Source organism: Sarcophilus harrisii, chromosome 3 (assembly GCF_902635505.1).
Source record: "Sarcophilus harrisii chromosome 3, mSarHar1.11, whole genome shotgun sequence".
Lineage (NCBI taxonomy): Eukaryota > Metazoa > Chordata > Mammalia > Dasyuromorphia > Dasyuridae > Sarcophilus > Sarcophilus harrisii.
The window spans coordinates 146,856,978-146,876,409 of record NC_045428.1 but is presented as its reverse complement, the minus strand read 5'-3'; the positions used below and the strand labels follow the sequence as shown (position 1 = coordinate 146,876,409).

Sequence of the window (19,432 nt, the reverse complement as noted above, 5' to 3'; positions counted from 1 at the left end):
TTACAGGTTATATGCATGGGTAACTTTACAGCATTAACAATTGCCAAACCTCTTGTTCCAATTTTTCACCTCTTACCCCGCCACCCCCTCCCCTAGATGGCAGGATGACCAGTAGATGTTAAATACATTAAAATATAAATTAGATACACAATAAGTATACATGACCAAAACGTTATTTTGCTGTACAAAAAGAATCAGACTTTGAAATATTGTACAATTAGCTTGTGAAGGAAATCAAAAATGCAGGTGGGCATAGATATAGGGATTGGGAATTCAATGTAATGGTTTTTAGTCATCTCTCAAAGTTCTTTCTCTGGGCGTAGCTGGTTCAGTTCATTACTGCTCCATTGGAAATGATTTGGTTGATCAAAGAGCTCTTACTTACTTAGAATCCTAGAGAAACAGATGTGAAAAGAAAGCCACTAATGCTGAATTTATAGGTGGCAGACTTCTGGAAATGCATTTTTTTTTTTTTAAAAGGCAGTGGCAGAAGTTGTTCTCAGTAATTGTTTTCTAACCTATCTGAAATTTAAAGGACAGCAAACAGTTCACAAATTGGAACATTGTTTTCCAGCTTTTGCCTTGTCTTTCATTGCCACTGAAGTTAGTATTGCTTTTCCAGGATTGGAAATTTTTTGTCTCTTGTATCTAATCTGCTTCCTCTTTACTCATATAGCACCACATGGTTCAGGCCCTTTTCATAACTCCAGACCTTAGATTCTTTAAGTAGCCTCCTAATTGCTCATCCTTTCATGTCTCTCCTTGTTCTACTCCAGATTTCTGCATAGTTGTCAAACTGATTATTCTAAAGAGTAGGCCTTTCTTTCTGTGGCATTCTCCTATTCTGTCAATTCCAGGGGTTGCCTATTGACTATAGGATCAAATGCCATTTGATCTTAATCTCGGTCTCTCTTAATTTTTTTTGCATAAATTATAATTATAAAATTAGTATTATAGTACATGTGCATCATTTATAAATAAGTTTATGCATTGAGAGTGCATTCTGCAAAAAACTTTTTGTTGAAGGGCTGCAGAATAAATAATTCTAGATTGAACTAGTGTCAGTGACTTTTCACTTTTTTCACTTTTATACTTGTATGCACTTAATTTAAAAAGTTGTTGATATTTGTTTTTTAATATGCCATTCATCATTACCAGCCTTATCTCATAGCAAAGCTGAAAAAGAAAGAATTCAGCAAAAATTATGTGAAACAATTTCGCAATCATAGTCTTTCACCTGACCAAGGAAAAGAGGCTCTGCCTTCCATTATCTGAATAATTGCATGTAATGCCTGTGAAGACATTTGAAAGATTACTCTTCATGATCTCCATAATCTTCATGCTTTGATTATTCTAAAAGAAATAAAATATAATGAAGTGTAATGGTGACAAATCATTTTTATAGTGCTTTAAAGTTATTAGTTACTTTTCCTCCCAATAGCCTGGTGAGATAGATGATAGAAACCTAATTTATGGCATGAACCTTCATTTATCAAGTAAAGATAGTGTCAGTCTCATTTTTTAGGTTAATGTCTTAATTGTATAATTATACTGTGTATAGAATGGGATCATATGGGAAAAGGGTGAAATTACATACACCCTTATTTCAGTGGGCACACTCTTGGGGCATGGAATGTCTCTAGAGCAAAAGTTCTTTACCTTTATTTCATGAACCTCTTTGGAGGTAGGTGCTATTATTATTGTGAGGTAGGTGCTATTATTATTCCCTAGTTTTCAGTTGAAGAAACTGAGACACGCAGTGATTTGCTTTCCATCACTTTAGTTTCAAAGGTCCAATTTGAACAGAGGTTTTCCTAAGTTGTGGCACAAAAATGTAACTGAAATGGATTTAATTTATTCTTATCCTTTTAGTTTACTTGCTCATACTTCATGGAATTTTCTTCCTGTTCTTTTTTCTTTTCCTTTCATGTCTATATCTCCTTCCCTCCCCGTCTTGGCGTGCCCCACCATTTTTTTCTTCTTTTTCTCCTTCTTTAAGTGATGTTTCTTTATCAGCTTCATATATTGCTACACCTTCATTGTGGATAAAAAGGCTTTTCTTGATAGTCTGGAAACTTAACAGCCAGCCATAATTTTGTTTCTTTGAAAAATTGCATTTCATAACCTCAGGCAAGAAGAGAATTCTGAGAATTGGGGAACATTTATCTCTGACCAGGACATCCAGCAAAGTTAATTGATAGTTTTTGCATATATAGTGTTCATGAGTTAGCAAGGTTGAAGAAGTTGGGTTTTTGTTGGGGGGAAGGAGGTTAAATGGTTTATTGAGTCCCTTAGTTTAAGAGGCTTTGAACATGTTTTTTTTCCTAGCCTCTTTTCTGTTAAAATTCACTTCACAGATTACAGTTATGCTTATAGGAACACAGACACACGGGACTGAGAGCTATAAAGCTATCTCTTTGAAGCTAGTTATTTTATAGGTGACAAAAGTTAAAACCCAGAGCAGAGATTTAGAAATTTCTCCCAAGGTCATAGAATTGATCCATAGTAGAGTCAGGTTTTGACTGTAGGCCCTTTCGAAAAATCCAGTGCTCATTTCATTATAATATTCTGTTTCCCCAAACTGATAATAATAACATACTTTATGTGCAGAAAACTATGAAAAGAATGGTGGCTTTCAATTCAGGACCTTGGTCCCAGTCCCAGGTTTCCTTCTAGTTTCTTGGGTGACCTTGGACAAATATCCTTTAATCTTTCCCAGTCTTATTTGTAAAATCAGGGGTTTGGACTAAAAAGGCCACTAAGGTTCTGTATGATGCTCTTTGGTTTACAAAGCTAATTTCCACACAATTACTCAGTTGGATCAGCAGCATAAATTAAGGCACAAAAGAGTTTAAGTGACTAACCTAGATTAAGTACAGGTAGTCAGGACTGAAGCCCAGATCTCTTAGGTCCAAGGCCTAGTGCTCTTTCCACAGTCACTTGACTAGTTATCCTAATAATCATCTTAAGATATTAGTATTTGGTGACAACATTCAGTGGTCTTGTCTGGTTTTTCATGACCCCCACTGAGGTTTTTGTGGCAAAGATACTGGAGTGCTTTACAGTTTCCTTCTCTAGCTCATTTTCCAGATGAGGAAACTAAGGCAAACAGAGTTAAATGATTTACTTGCCCAGGTTCACACAGTTAGGGCAAATGCGAGTTCTTTACTCTTAAGTTCTATACTCTATCCATTTTGTCACCTAGCTGCCCTGTGTTAAAGTAAACAGTCTAAACATTTATTTTGGAAAATATTGAAACATTTTTCATTATCAATATATTTTTTAAATCTGTATTTTTACTGTTGTAAAAAATACTCTATAGAATTATAGATACTGATATATTTTAATTTATATTACATATAGCTATTTTAAATATTTGAAACTTGGAAAATTGATCTGTGTAAATCAATATAGGAAAATAGTTAAGTCCTCCTAAAATTTCTCATAGATATTAAATTTAGAACTAAACAGAAAAATGTCTATGACAGTTCAAATAATTCTGACCCCTCTTCTTTTTTCCTTCTCTATAATAGAATCTAAAAGCAGATCCTGAAGAGCTTTTTACAAAACTTGAAAAAATTGGAAAAGGTTCCTTTGGTGAGGTGTTTAAAGGCATTGACAATCGGACTCAGAAAGTAGTTGCCATAAAAATCATTGATTTGGAAGAAGCAGAAGATGAAATTGAAGACATTCAGCAAGAAATCACAGTGCTGAGCCAGTGTGACAGTCCATATGTCACCAAGTATTATGGATCTTATCTCAAGGTAAGAAATTAAAAAAAAAAATCCTCTTGATAGTAAAGCCTTTTGCAGATAGGTGGAGAATTTGTGAAAGACTTGGATCTCATGGTTTGCTTTAAAAAGAGAACAAGAAACATTTTGGTTTTTGAAATCAGGCAGATCTTGCTATCTAGAGCTATACATCTGTTGGGTTGGTACCTTGATGACATTTAAAATCACAAGATAATGTAAATATATATTATAGGACCCATTGTATGGATTTGATTCAGTTTATAATGAGCTGGGGATGTGTGTGTTAAGTGTTAAATCTTTGGATCATTGTCCTTGAAAAGAAAACACAAAGAATTTCTTAAAACTATTTTAGCAACCAGTTTTGATTGATTTTATTAAGAATTCTTTCTAAAAATGAAGTAATGTGTATATAGGGATTTTACAATTTTTCTAGTTATAGAGTTTGAATAATTGAATGTTGCCTGGGGTATTGGAGGTTTTTTTTTGGGGGGGGGGAAGGGAGTTGGTTGGAGAGTTGAACATACAAATTTGGGTCTCAATTTTTACTTTTTAAGGCCCTTGGGCCAATATATGGTCATCATTACTTTTAGGAAAAATTGAAGGCTCTGGACAAGTGGAGTGACAATGATTCAGAGGTGTTGGAGTAATATTTTCCTGCTTTTCTTTTCCTCCTGTGAATCAACTAAAGTGAATATAGATTCATTTGAATTCGTCTTCTCTCAAGAACCAGAATACCTCTCATTTCTTTTTTCATAACCACCTCAAGTCCTGTCTTGTTCTTTGACCTGATATATATATATATATATATGTATATATATAGTGTTTTCTATAATGGGGATTTAGAGATTCTGAGGATTACTTTGTTGGAAAATTGTGAGGAAATTCTTGTGGAACTTTTGTACCTGTGTTTAACTGCTATATTGATAATGCAGCATTGAACCACGAACTGTGTATAGAATGAGCTTGGTCCCTTTTCCTCCACTTCTGCTATATTAGTATCATTTCTGATAATGAGAACAACATATTAACTGCATTGGTTTAGGGTGTTTTTGTTGTTTTTAATAGAGAAGTTGGAGGAGTTTTTAAGTTTAAAAAATGATAGATGAAAGGGATTACCTGACGACATAAAAAGTTTATGAATCATTGAAATGTTTAATGGAATTTTTAAGATAATCAGGTTAGAAGAATGGTCAAGTTCAAGTTCCTCCTTTACATTTTTAAAACTTCTCATCTCTAAGCAACTTTGAGTAAAACAAGCTTCCTCAGAAACATATTTCAATTAAACCTAACCAAAGAATCCTACCTCAGAATGAATTTTGGATAAGCAAAACAAAGGGACACATTGCTTTTGTCTAACATGTTCCCTTTTCTGTACTAACAATTCTTTTGAATTAAGGAAACTATATTTCATCATTCAAAGGAGCTAGTATATTTAAAGTGCTTTATGAATCTTTAAAAAGTCCTGTATATTAATGTTATTTGTCTTTTGAAGTCAGGATTGTACAGATTTGAATTTCGATATCTTTCTTTACTCTGTTGTAGTAAGTATGTATAGATTTTTTATTTTTTTTTTTATTCTGCTTCTTTCTGTCTCAGTTATCTTCCCAGCATTTTTCTGAATCCCTTAAATTCGTTATTTCTTATGATGAAATAATATATTCCAGATCTGTTCACTGGATGATAGGACTGTTTTGTAGTTTTGCAAGTTTTATGTTAATGTACCCATTTTTCCTACGTTTGAACTATTTTTACATTTTATAGTCTTTGCCTATTTGCTGAGAGTGAGAAGAAATCTTAAAATTGTTTATAATTTTTGCATCTCTTAAAATGATTTGAAGCATTTTTTGTATATTAATGGCTTGCATTTCTTCTTTTGAAAATTGTTTGGGGCAGCAAGGTGGCACAGTGGATAGAGTACCAGCCCTGAAGTCAGGAGGACCTGAGTTCAAATCTGGTCTCAGACAAGTAACACTTCCTAGTTGTGTGACCCTAAGCAAGTCACTTAACCGCAGTTGCTGGGGGGAGGGGAGGTGGAGGGAAAGGTGGGGGTGTTTATATTCTTTAGCCTTTCATAAGGCTAACTGGGAAATAATTCTGGATATTATATATTTGTTCATACTTTTTACATTTTTAATATTAGAGTTTTATCTATGATATTTAATACAAATAATTTCCCTCATTCAATCATTTCTTCATTGGGAATGGTTATCTTATTTAGATGGGGACTTGGGGACATCTTGCATTTTTTTTCACTTCCCCCATATATTTTTGATATAAGAAATATTTGATGTAAAGAATTTCCTCCCAATTGACAAGGTATAATGATTTTGTTCATATGAAAACAGTATATAGTTTTTAAAAGTAGCATGTTATCAAAATTGTCTATTTTAGCTTTTGTGATCTCCTTTACACCCCCTATTTTTTTTGATGTCAGGATAGTTCAGCTACAACTCTTTTTCCTCTGTCTACCTTTTCTTACAAAGTTTTTGTTTTCTTTTTTTAATTACACATTTAATGTATAAGTAATGATCATAATATAATGATCACAAACAAAAATGAATATTTCACATAAAGAACCACAAAAAAGACTAAATATGAAATTATGAACTTTTGCTGTCTTTTAAAAAACAGGATTATTGTTGAAAGTGTTAAATTGATTTGGTATGGCATTAAACAAGGTGATCTTTGAGGTGTCCTTTCCAACTTTCAAATTCAAAATCTGTGAATTTTTTTCAACAAAGATTAACATAATTAAAAGTAGAAGCAATTCTATTCCACATTTTACATGCATTCTGCATTCTGTGTACAAAATTGTCTATTCTACAGATATGCAGTGACATTTGTGTGCTGAATCATAGTATAGCCTGTTTAATTAAATGTATCTTTTTCTTAAGGCACTAAAATAGAAGCTTATACTCCTCTTTTCTAAAAGATTATCAAGAGAATGAATCTTGTAAAAACAATATTAAGTATTATAATCTGAATTAGACATTCCAGACCTGTGATTCTCTTTTCCCTGTGAATTATTAGCAGGATTTAGTCTACTCTATATAATTGTTTTCCCTTCAAACATGCCTTGTTTTTAGAAAGCCGTGGTTAAGAATCAAAGACAATATAACTATTCTTAACTTAAAAGTAAGGGATAGATAAGTAACTCCCCCCCCCCACCCCCGGAAAAAAAAGACTGTGCCATAAGTTTGAAAATACCAGATTTCTTTTTGGGTAAATTTACTTTAGAGGAATGTATTAATTCTAAAGCATTGTTTTACAATGAGTGATCATTGTAAAAGAGCAAGAAATTGACCGGAGCCAGTTAGGTGACCTAGATTTTGGCAGACCAATATACCTCCTTATTGTTGCATGTTCCAAGAACTTCCTATTCAGATATATCCTGTCTTAGTTTTTTATTGTGGAATCATATGCTGATCATTCATTTTTATTCTGCAACATGATTCCCTCAGTTTTTGTAGTTAGCATACTACAGCATACTTCTTTATCTCAAAGCCAAGCAAGCAGTTACTGTTTTCACCTTGCAGTATTATGCATTAGTTAATGATGTTCTTAAAAGGAATGTGGTGGCTAAAGACCTCAATTAGTAGGCATTTATTAAACACTTTTTAGGTACCTTTGTGCTCGAGATATAAATTTAATAGTTAAATCCTTGTCCTCAAGAATCTTACAAGGTTCAAAACTGTTGTGCAATTAAAGTGTATTTATTGTAGTTTTCAAGAATCATTTTTGAAAACTGTTGGACAATATGCTATAACAGTATATGGTAAGTAGGAGTCCATTGTTTCCTAGTCATTATGGATAAACTGTAGTTTACCATTTTCTGTGCCCTGAATTCTGAAGAAATATTATGAGAAGAAGATGAGATCATTCTGGGTTAGGAGAAGTAATTTGTGTTTGTCAGAAGAAAATCACTATGTAAAATCAAGATATTGGAAATTGCTAATTTTCAGTATTGAGACATAAGTTCTAGTAGAAAATAAAACAGAAAAGTGAGAATCAAAATCTAGAGTTCAGATTTCTCTAGATTTTAACTATTACTTTATTTTGTCTAAATTTCTCTATATTTGAAATGAAGACAGAACAAAAAAAATTTCAAAAGGAAATTGTCAAAATTTAGTATTTTCCTGTAAAGGAAAATTTGAGGATGCACAGAGAAGAGATATCACATGTCAATTTACTTAATAAAACTTAGAATTATGTATATTTTACAGTCTCAGGGCCTGACTCAGTAGATGCTTAATAAATTTGATTTCCTCGATTGATTAACAGGGGATTTATTTCAATTATTTTATTTTCTTACTCTCTATGATTTTTTTTTTCCTTCATTTGTTTTTTTTTATTTTTTATTTTTATTTAATAGCCTTTTATTTACAGGATATATACATGGGTAACTTTACAGCATTAACAATTGCCAAACCTCTTGTTCCAATTTTTCACCTCTTAACCTCCCCCCCCACCCCCTCCCCTAGATGGCAGGATGACCAGTAGATGTTAAATATATTAAAATATAACTTAGATACACAATAAGTATACATGACCAAAACATTATTTTGCTGTACAAAAAGAATCAGACTCTGAATTATTGTACAATTAGCTTGTGAAGGAAATCAAAAATGCAGGTGTGCATAAATATAGGGATTGGGAATTCAATGTAATGGTTTTTAGTCATCTCCCAGAGTTCTTTTTCTGGGCATAGCTAGTTCAGTTCATTACTGCTCCATTAGAAATGATTTGGTTGATCTCGTTGCTGAGGATGGCCTGATCCATCAGAACTGGTCATCATCTAGTATTGTTGTTGAAGTATATAATGATCTCCTGGTCCTGCTCATTTCACTCAGCATCAGTTCGTGTAAGTCTCTCCAGGCCTTTCTGAAATCATCCTGTTGGTCATTTCTTACAGAACAGTAATATTCCATAATATTCATATACCACAATTTATTCAGCCATTCTCCAACTGATGGACATCCATTCAGTTTCCAGTTTCTAGCCACTACAAAAAGGGCTGCCACAAACATTCGTGCACATACAGGTCCCTTTCCCTTCTTTATAATCTCTTTGGGATATAATCCCAGTAGTAACACTGCTGGATCAAAGGGTATGCACAGTTTGATAACTTTTTGAGCATAGTTCCAAACTACTCTCCAAAATGGTTGGATTCGTTCACAACTCCACCAACAATGCATCAATGTCCCAGTTTTCCCGCATCCCCTCCAACAATCATCATTATTTTTTCCTGTCATCTTAGCCAATCTGACAGGTGTGTAGTGGTATCTTAGAGTTGTCTTAATTTGCATTTCTCTGATTAATAATGACTTGGAGCATCTTTTCATATGACTAGAAATAGTTTCAATTTCTTCATCTGAGAATTGTCTGTTCATATCCTTTGACCATTTTTCAATTGGAGAATGGCTTGATTTTTTATAAATTAGAGTTAATTCTCTATATATTTTGGAAATGAGGCCTTTATCAGAACCTTTGACTGTAAAAATATTTTCCCAGTTTATTGCTTCCCTTCTAATCTTGTCTGCATTAGTTTTGTTTGTACAAAAACTTTTCAGTTTGGTATAATCGAAATTTTCTATTTTGTGATCAGTAATGATCTCTAGTTCTGCTTTGGTCATAAAGACCTTCCCCTTCCACAGGTCTGAGAGGTAAACTATCCTATGTTCCTCTAATTTATTAATAATTTCATTCTTTATGCCTAGGTCATGAACCCATTTTGACCTTATCTTGGTGTACGGCGTTAAGTATGGATCAATGCCTAGTTTCTGCCATATTAGTTTCCAATTTTCCCAGCAATTTTTATCAAACAGTAAGTTCTTATCCCAAAAGCTGGGATCTTTGGGTTTGTCAAAGACTAGGTTGCTATATTTGTTGACTGTTTTATCCCTTGAACCTAATCTATTCCACTGATCAACTAATCTATTCCTTAGCCAATACCAAATAGTTTTGGTAACTGCTGCTCTATAATATAATTTTAGATCTGGTACAGCTAAGCCACCATCATTTGATTTTTTTTTCATTAATTCCCTTGAAATTCTTGACCTTTTGATTAACAGGGGATTTAGAGTGATTGTAATATTCTCAACCAAGCACTTATTTGACCCCACTTTCCCATTTTTCCCCATATTAATTTGTGACAAATAATTTGTATGTTGACAGCTAGGATTCAGAAGTATTTAGAAACATACATGATAAATTCATTTTTGAAAATTTATTTCAATTCAGATCTGTGCCTAGAACTTAATCTCTTATATGCCTGAAAGACATAAATAACTTTGGTAGCCTTCCCTCTCAACCAATATCTCTGTTCTTCTTAAAAAGACAAAAACCCCATCCTATTTTGCTTTTGGCTCATGATATGTACTTTGCAAGTGGCAAAATTAGGATGATAATATGGTACATGTGGAGAGCTGAGAAACTTACTTGGGTAAAGGTTTACCAAAAAAAGAGGTATTCCTTTTTTAAAATTATACCTTTTTATTTACAAGATATATGCATGGATAATTTTTCAGCATTGACAATTGCAAAACCTTTTGTTCCAACTTTTTCCCTCCTTCCCCCACCCCTTCCCCCAGATGGCAGGTTGACCAATACATGTTAAATATGTTACAGTATAAGTTAAATACAATATATGTATACATGTCCAAACAGTTATTTTGCTGTACAAAAAGAACCGGACTTTGAAATGGTGTACAATTAGCTTGTGAAGGAAATCAAAAATGTAGGCAGACAAAAATAGAGGAATTGGGAATTCTATGTAGTGATTCATAGCCATCTCCCAGAGTTCTTTCGCTGGATGTAGCTGGTTCAATTCATTACTGCTCTATTGGAACTGATTTGGTTCATCTCATTGTTGAAGAGGGCCACATCCATCAGAATTGATCATCATATAGTATTGTTGAAGTATATAATGATCTCCTGGCCCTGCTCGTTTCACTCAGCATCAGTTCATATAAGTCTTTCTAGGCCTTTCTGAAATCATCCTGCTGGTCATTTCTTACCGAACAATAATATTCCATAATATTTATATACTACAATTTACTCAGCTATTCCCCAATTGATGGGCATCTACTCAGTTTCCAGTTTCTGGCCACTACAAAGAGGGCTGCCACAAACATTCTTGCACATACAGGTCCCTTTCCCTTCTTTAAGATCTCTGGGATATAAGCCCAGTAGTAACACTGCTGTATCAAAGAGTATGCACAGTTTGCTAACTTTTTGAGCATAGTTCCAAATTGTTCTCCAGAATGGCTGGATGTATTCACAATGCCACCAACAATGTATTAGTGTCCCAATTTTCCCACATTCCCTCCAACATTCTGCATTATCTTTCCTTGTCATTCTAGCCAGTCTGACAGGTATGTAGTGGTATCTCAGAGTTGTCTTAATTTGCATTTTTCTGATTAATAATGACTTGGAGCATCAAAAAGAGGTATTCCTAATGGACATTAGTGGGATCACTCCCCAGTCTCAGTGTGTGGGTGCCACCAGTTGAGAATGGAAGCTCATTCACAAGAGACAGAAAGGGAATAGAAGAGGTATAAAGTGGATGTGATGTTGAGCCAAGCCATCACAGACATCACATTGCAACAGACAGGGATTATCTATCTCCTCATCATTGTTCCTAGATTTATAACTCACTTTTGAAAGCCTCAATTAAAGTTAAATGTATGAACATTGTATCTTGCATATGTGGGGAAGAACTCGGTACCAAAAGCTATATATGTCCTTTGTGCCTTCTTCAGTCTTGGTCTTTCCTTGGGAATAAAAAAATGTTTAAGATGTGATCAGTGGAATTTTAAATGAGACTTTTGTTACTGTTGGCTTTAGAAAACAAGAACCTGTCATACAAAGATCTTAAGCTAACAGGGACTTTAGACCCTATCTAGAACAAACTCCTTTATTTTAAAAATATTCTTATGTGTCTTTTTTGGAGCCAAACTAATATTTTGTAATTTCATAGCATTCATTTCATTTTATTTTCCTATTGTAGTCTTTGTGTATTTTTTTCCTGGCTTTGCTTATTTTACTTGGCTTCACTTCATATAGGTCTTGCCATTCTTCTTTGTATTCAGAATATCCATCATTACTCTATAGTAATAATTCATTATTTTCATATTCTTCTGTATTTCATTTATCCATTTCTGAATTGATGGGCATTTTTTGTTTCTAGTAATTACAGCACAAAAAGTACTCATTCACAATTCTATTGTACAATACATATATTAGTATATCTTTCTACATTCCTGCCAACATTATGTCTTTTATCATTTTTGCCAATTTGCTGGAGTGTGAGTAAAACTTAAACAATTCCTTCATTTGTGTAGTTTGATCCTGGTTGCCAAAATGACTACTGGTCATAGCATTTCCTTTGGAATTATGTGGGATTGAGAAATTTTCTTCACTGTGTCCCTACCTTACACATCAGAATTTGTTTTGTGTGATTTATAAGAGGATATGTTTCTTTGGTAGGGTATTCATTCCTTCTACTTCAAGACAGAAGAGGCCAAAGGCAAATTAAGGTTTGGGAGTTTCAGTCAGTGCTTTCAGCCTAAGTGAGCTTGATACAGAAATATATTTAAGTTTTACTTCTTTTTTTTCTTAGTTTTATTTAATGTAGTAGATTTGGTGACTGCTGTTTAAACCTGAGCCTTCTTTTAAAGCAAATTATGAGACGCTCTTGAGGTATGAGCTTTTATCAGTTTATGGATATAAAACAATGGATGTATTACTATATGGCAAATGGTAAACAAAAATGAACATTTACCCCATTGAGGCAGTTTCTGTTGATAGGAAGTGTTGTTTGTTGTGTCTTCCTAAAATTTTTTGTTATTTGAGACAGAATTGTTTTTCTTTGTTAAAAGGAGTATTACGTAACTGTTAATAGTGGGAACAAGTGTTCAGCAAAGCATGTTAATCTCTTTAGTTCGGCCTGACCCTTTAATAATTAGATATATTCCTGAAAAAAGTGTGTTAAATATGCCTTTTCATTAACTTTCCTTCATAATATTGGATATGCAATACCTCAGAGGAAAAATGGTTCTTTCAAATAAAGGTTTTACTTAATTTAAGCATTGTTATAAAAATATATTGTCTGTTCATGTTCTTTATTTGAATTAAATTTTCTTTTATGTAATTCCTGTAAGGAAAGTATCTAGGCAGCACCTAGTAGTACATGCTAGCCATTACCCAGGAAATCAAAATAGAAAGAGACCTTAGAGATTAGTCTAGGCCTTAGTTTTTATAGAGTAGGAAATTGAGTGCCGGGAGTGAGATAGGAGTGGAGATATTTCCAATGTGTGCCAGGCTTTTTGTTTTTGTTTTAACAATAGATTCTTCTTCAATAATTGTTAACAGAGACCTTACATTTAACTGAGTTTAAAAAACATTAATATTTCTAAAACTGATGATTGAGACCCTGGAAGGGATTGTAGAAGTTGATTTGAGAAGGCAGATAGAATTGCATCCAAAAATCTGTGTTTGATTGTTGGCTTTCTGATAAGTTAGTGGTTTTGGACCCTGTCAAATCACTTAATGTCTTTAAGCCTCAGCTGGCTTTTTATTCGTTTGGGTAATAATGCTTCAACTGTCTACCTTTGGAAACTATTGTGAAGTCACTCTGTGTAAACCCTAAAGCCATGTGGAAATGTAAATCAGCGGCAACTGCAAAGTTTCATTAGAGAGCTCCAAACTTACAAATTCACTGGCTCATAGAATCAGTAGAGAATCTTCAACTTTCATCAGAGCCCACATCCAGGGTCCCCTCCTAAAGGAAGCCTGTGTTGGTCCCACAAGTTGGTAGGGTCCCTTTCTCCACTTCCCCAGAACCCCCCCCCCCGAAATTACTTAGTAGTTTATATTTTATAATCTGTGTATGTGTCGTTCAGTATTCCTACCTCCCCTCAGGATAACATAGGCAATTGTTTGCTTTTTGCCCTTTGTATCCCTAGTGTCTAACACATTCAATCACATAGGAAGAAATTATTAAATTCATGTTGAATAAATAAATGAATGAAATACCCAAGTGTTAAAATTTGTGGAAACCTGAACTTTTTTTCCTTCCTTTAAAGCAGGAATTCTTAATCTAGGGTTACAGAAAGAGTTCAGGGGGTCCCTAAATTTTGATGTGAAAGAAAGTTACATTTTTATTTTCACCAGTGTCTAATTGAAATTTAGCATTTCCTTCAGTTATTTTAAAACATAATTCTGAAAATGCTTCATAGTCTTCACCAGACTGCCAAAAAGGTCCATCACCCAAAAAAAAAAAAAGGCTGTAAAAGCTGATAACTACAAAGTATCAAGTAGGTGGTTTTTTTTTTTTTTTTTAGTAGTATTTCCCAAAAGACAAATGTGGATTAATTAGATTCATGTGAAAGCATAAGAGGTTTGTGGGAACATTTGAGAAAGTATTGCTGAATTACTGAAAGTAAAGTGTTAAAAATACTTGTTGATTCTAAATGCTGACAGGAATTTTGAGGATGAGTATTTTTTCTACTCTACTCATAACAAATCATCTTTTTCTCTAAATGAAACAGTTGTTTGTCTACATTCTAGAAGAGGACCATGACCTTAGGAAGGGGACACCATGACATGCAAGTGAATTGGTTAAGTGAAGGAGGCTGGGCAAGGTCATGTGCTTCACTTTTCCTTCCAGAGCATCTAGGTCACATAGCCAGATGTACATCAGGATGACTGGAGAAGGCCCTGGATGAAGTGGGAGACCTTGGGATTTTTAAGCTAAAGTCTTCAACAGGTCTTAGTTTGAGGCCGCACTCATTCGGTGATTAAGGCTATGAAACAATAAAAATCCATGTTGGACCAAATTTCCTTGTTCATAAAATAATGTTTATGCCCCATCTCTTCCCATTCCAGTCTAATTCTACTCAACTATCAAATTAAATTAATAATTCCTAAAACTCAAATCTATGTTTTAATATCCTCGCATTCTGGCTCCCCATCCTCCTACACAATTCAGGTAACTCTAGTGATGCCTTTTTATCTCTAGGATCAAATGTAAAACCTTCTATTTGACTTTTAAAGTTTTTTGCAACTGAGTTTCCTCTCACTTTACCAGTCTTTCACCTTGCTCCTCCCAACATACACTTTGATCAAGTAACATTGACTTCCTTGCTATTCTTTACCCAAGATATTCTGTGTCTTAACTCTGCATGATTTTCACTGACTTGTACTGAAAATTTTCTCCCTCATCTCATCCCAGCTAAAATTCTAGCTTCTGCAAGGCTTGCCCATTTTGTCTTGCCTTCCTCTGTTAATTATCTCTATTTTATTCTGTATATATCTTGTTTGTAATTATTTACATGTTTTTTACCATATAAGAAGATGAGCATCTAAAGAAATGGATCTCTCTTTTTATCCCCCTCAGTAATTAGTATTATGTGCCTGGCAAATAATAAAATGCTTATTGACTGACTGATTAGTGGGATAAAAGGCTCATTGGATTTGGAGTCAGAAGATCTCGGTTTCAGTCATGGATCTGTCATTTAACTTTATGTAATCTGGGGGCAATATATTTAATTTTTCTGGGCCTCAATGTTCATATCTGTAAAATGATGGGATTGTACTACTAGGTAATCTGTAATATCACTTTACCTCTAAATAAATGATCCCAATTATTCTGTGAAAATTGAGTTAATTTCCCATTTTCTTTAGAATTTTTCCTTCTAAAGAAGGAAAACAGATTTGTTCTCTGTTCAGAAAATCAATTGAAGTTTTGTCTCACATTTGAATTCTACCATATTTAATAGTCTTTTGTTTGTTTTTGCTTCACTCAAGGCAACTAGTAATTGTCATTTCCTCAGGTGCAGCCCATCCAACATATAACTGTTGAGTAATAATACTGAACTCTCTGCTGTGATTATAGCTGACATTTTCTGGATTTGCAAGTTTTTCTCTTGGAATCCTTGAAGAATGCTTTTTTAGCTATCTTCAGGCATTTTCATCCAGATTGGAGGGCAAACTTTAATCCTGTACTACCTTTTGTTAAAGCAGTTATGGAAGCTGGGAGAGGCAAAGAGAACCTGTTTTAGTGGCTACATTTATCTGGTTTGTTTTTTTTTTTTTTTTTTTTTTTTGGTTGTTTGTTTGTTTGTTTTTTAAGGCAACTTAGGGTATTCTGCACCTTGTGCAGAAAGGAATCTTTGGCCCTGCTGAGGACAATAATAGGACATTGCCAAAGATGCTATTGGTGGATTTCTTTCCTAGCATTTCTGGTCATAGGGTATGAAAAGTGCCGAGATAGAGGATTCCAGATTGAAATTTGTAATCAGTCTTTGGGTTATTTATTCAGATCTTGAGGCCACAAACTTTTTGCATACATGTAGCAACAACTTTCTATGTTTCTGGTATGGAGAGATAATATTTATGTTTTTCAAGTAAAAACACATAGTACCCTAGGTCATGGTAGTTTAATTGATATTCAGTGTGATAAGAAATTTCCCTAATTTGCAGAGAATTCTGTTGCTTGGGAACTGGCAAGCATAGACAGTTGGGAAGGAGGACTTTGTGGTCCTTTTTTTTTTTTTTTGGTGGTCTTTTTCTTTTTTTCTTTTTTTTTTTTTTTTTTTTTTTAATCATAGTTTGAGATACTACTGGTGAATTTGGGCATAGTGGGTCAGATCACATCAGAGGGAGGTATTGGCAGCCTACATATTCAGCTTGTTTCCAAATATAGGATTTCACTTCAATACAAAGCTGTCCCAAGGGAAATGTCTAAGAAAGACCTTTTAAGTAGGAGGGAAAATGTAGTAACAAAGAGAATTGCTATACAATTTAAGCTCTAAAGTAGAATGCTGATATAACTATAATGAAATTTCAGTGATGATAATGCTCATCATTTGTTGACATTGACTTGAAATTCTCCGCATTTCCTTTGCTGTGTTGTCATTCAAGGCAATGAAAATGACTTCATGTGAAATTTCAGTGACCTTTGAATACAGAGCTGAGTGTAGAAGAGTTCTGAGAATGTGGTGTGTAAAGAATTTCTACAATTAATCGGGATCCCAGTAGAATGAACAAAGCAATCCCCATTGAAAAGGAGCTTAATTTGGAATTGGGAGGAGACAGCAAGTACATATAGGAGACTAATCTTTGAAAGGCTTCAGTGATGAGTAACTTAGTCTTTTAAGATAGTCAATTTCACTTTTTGGTAGGTCTAGTTTACTAGTTCTTAATCTTTTTTTTTGGGGGGGGGTGAGTATCAGTTGTGAACTCCTTTGTCATTCTACTGAAGCTTATGAACCAACCCCCTTTTTAGAAATATATTTTTGGGTGCAAAATGTTATGTATAGTGTGTAATTTTACAAAAGGAATCAGATGGCATAGAAGTTGCATGTGTACAATTAAAAAATACACTTTAAATTAAAAATAAAACAAGTTCATGAACCTCAATTATAAGAACATCTTCTCTAATTGTTAGGCAGTGTCTTTATTGCAAGGCTAAATCTGCTTCCTGCAACTTTTTCCTACTTCTGCATTTGGGCCAAGAAGAATTTTGTACTGTAGAAGTAAAGAATATATACTTCATTATTTTTATTGAGAGTTCATTGTGTGAAAATGCTTCTCGCTGGTATTATAGAATTCCCCCTGATTTCCTCTATTTGAATTATTCTATTTTGAGTACAGAATGGGCAGGCAACCAAGGTATTCTGGGGCTGTACTTTTTTTTTCCCTGTATAATGTTAGTCATTTTTTAGAAGAGGAGGATAACAGTGTGGAAAATATTGTTTGATATGATTAAAGGGGAATTCTGAGGTTTAGAAATCAGATATATTTTACTGATATGGTTAAAGTGTGTGTGTAATAAAAGAGGTATTATGGTATTAAATTATTTTTGGTTCTCAGGAGATTAAATTGTTAGGAATGGAATTTATATAACTTGTTGAGTAAATAAAGAAATTTATTTTCTTTACACAGGATTAATATTGTTAATTAGCTACCCATTAGGGTTTGATTCCTTTTGTGTGACTGGGTATTATGTTGATTTTCTGACTGTATTCTTTGTTTCTGTTAAATAGTTTTTTCTTGTAATTATAGTAGGAATTTTTGAAGATAATTAGCAAAAATGTTAGTCTAGTGATTACAGAAGCTAATCTTTAATATTTTGTAGTTTTACATAAATAGTACTGCTTTTTGAATGTTAGAGGTTCTTCAAGTAACATTGCTAGTTGCTGCTTTAGAGCCTTTGGTGATCACTTCTCTCTCTCTCTTTTTTTTTTTTTGTGTGTGAAGCAATTGTGGTTAAGTGATTTACCCAGGGTCTCACATAGTAAGTGTTAAGTTTGAGATAGGATTTGAACTCAGGAGGTCCTCTTGACTTCAGGGCTGGTGAGTAATCACTTCTTATTTGGAAAATTGTGATATTATGGTGTTATTGGTGTGGAGAAGGCAAGTGTTAGTGAATTGTAGGTTGTCAAGATCTTTCAAAGGGAAAGGTTAATGGTTGCCTTTAGTGTGTGATGAGATGTCCTTTGGATCCACCAAAATTACTCTGTACAATTCAGGCACTTGTTTTCTTCTCAGACCTGTTTCATGTTCTGGTGGATATCTATTTTTGGATCATTTGCTTTTTGTGGTTCATATCCATTCAAAGACTGACAGACTTGTCTCCAAAGGAAAGAGGCATAAAGACGCCAAATGCAAAACCACAATAATTTCTTTGATTGCAGGGACTTTTTGGCCAGCCTGACGTAAGAACTTGACTTTAGAAGAAGCTTTGGGCCCTCTCCTCAAAAGGGATGGCAGGCTGAAAGACAGCTGGCAATCACCCTGACCTCCGCAGACTTCGGAGGAGGTAAGCACCTCTGTTGGTACTCCTCAGACAAATACATACTTCCCGCGCATCCCTCTCACATTCTGAGCTGCATCCAATCTTGTGAAAATCTTGCCATGAAAACTCTTTCAGTCTTTTGGTTCCGGCTGTGCATAGGGTCATAGAACAACCTTATTTCCTTTTGGCCCAGGAGAGGGGCTGAGTTTCTGGCCTCTGATTGAGGACATATATCTGAAAACAGATTTTTTTTTTCTGGTTTCAGCTGGCTGCCATCTGAACTCAAACTTATTTCTGCCTCGTTTGAATTCATGTTGCCATTTGAGGACAGCTTGCAAAGCGTCTTGCTGTCTTAATTTTTTTATATTTGAGTTGTGAAGGCAAAATCTTTTTAGGGTTGGCTCTTCCTTTTAATAGTGATCCATTTGGAAACTGAACTCTAGGATTTCTTAGGAGGAATTGCTCCTCATCTTGATAGAATAGCAGTTATGATCTGAAAGTTTTACATTTCTTTGGAGCAGTGTGCCTGTTGTGGAATGATTAAATATACAAAACCTGAAGGATACTTGGTTGTATTAACAGTGAAAGTCTTTGTGCCTAGTGGCAGGTAACAATTTTCTCATCATCTGTATTTATTCTCTAATCATTAAGAAGTGAGTAACAAAGAAAAATAGTATGAATTAGCACAATTGCTTAGCCAGATTTCTAGTTGCTGCAATTATGTGTGTGTATCTATGTACATATGTGTATGTTTGGGTTTAGGAGATGATTAGGTTAAAAAGTTGGAAGTTATTCTTGGGGAAAATAGAGTAGGTGTGAATTGTCTATTAACTATTTATGATCTCTTAAAGGATTTAAAAATTGGTAGAAGGTGGTGAGT

At 34.1% G+C, this 19,432-nt stretch overlaps 1 protein-coding gene across 3 annotated transcripts in view; it reads left to right on the top strand.

Moving 5' to 3' along the window:
* Positions 1-19,432, top strand: part of STK24 (serine/threonine kinase 24) — a 143,066-nt gene that overhangs the window by 49,304 nt on the left and 74,330 nt on the right. For all 3 annotated transcript variants that reach the window (XM_031958583.1, XM_031958586.1, XM_031958585.1), the window contains exon 2: positions 3,534-3,764. In XM_031958583.1, coding sequence (XP_031814443.1) covers positions 3,534-3,764 — 231 coding nt within the window. The remainder of the gene's footprint in view (positions 1-3,533; positions 3,765-19,432) is intronic.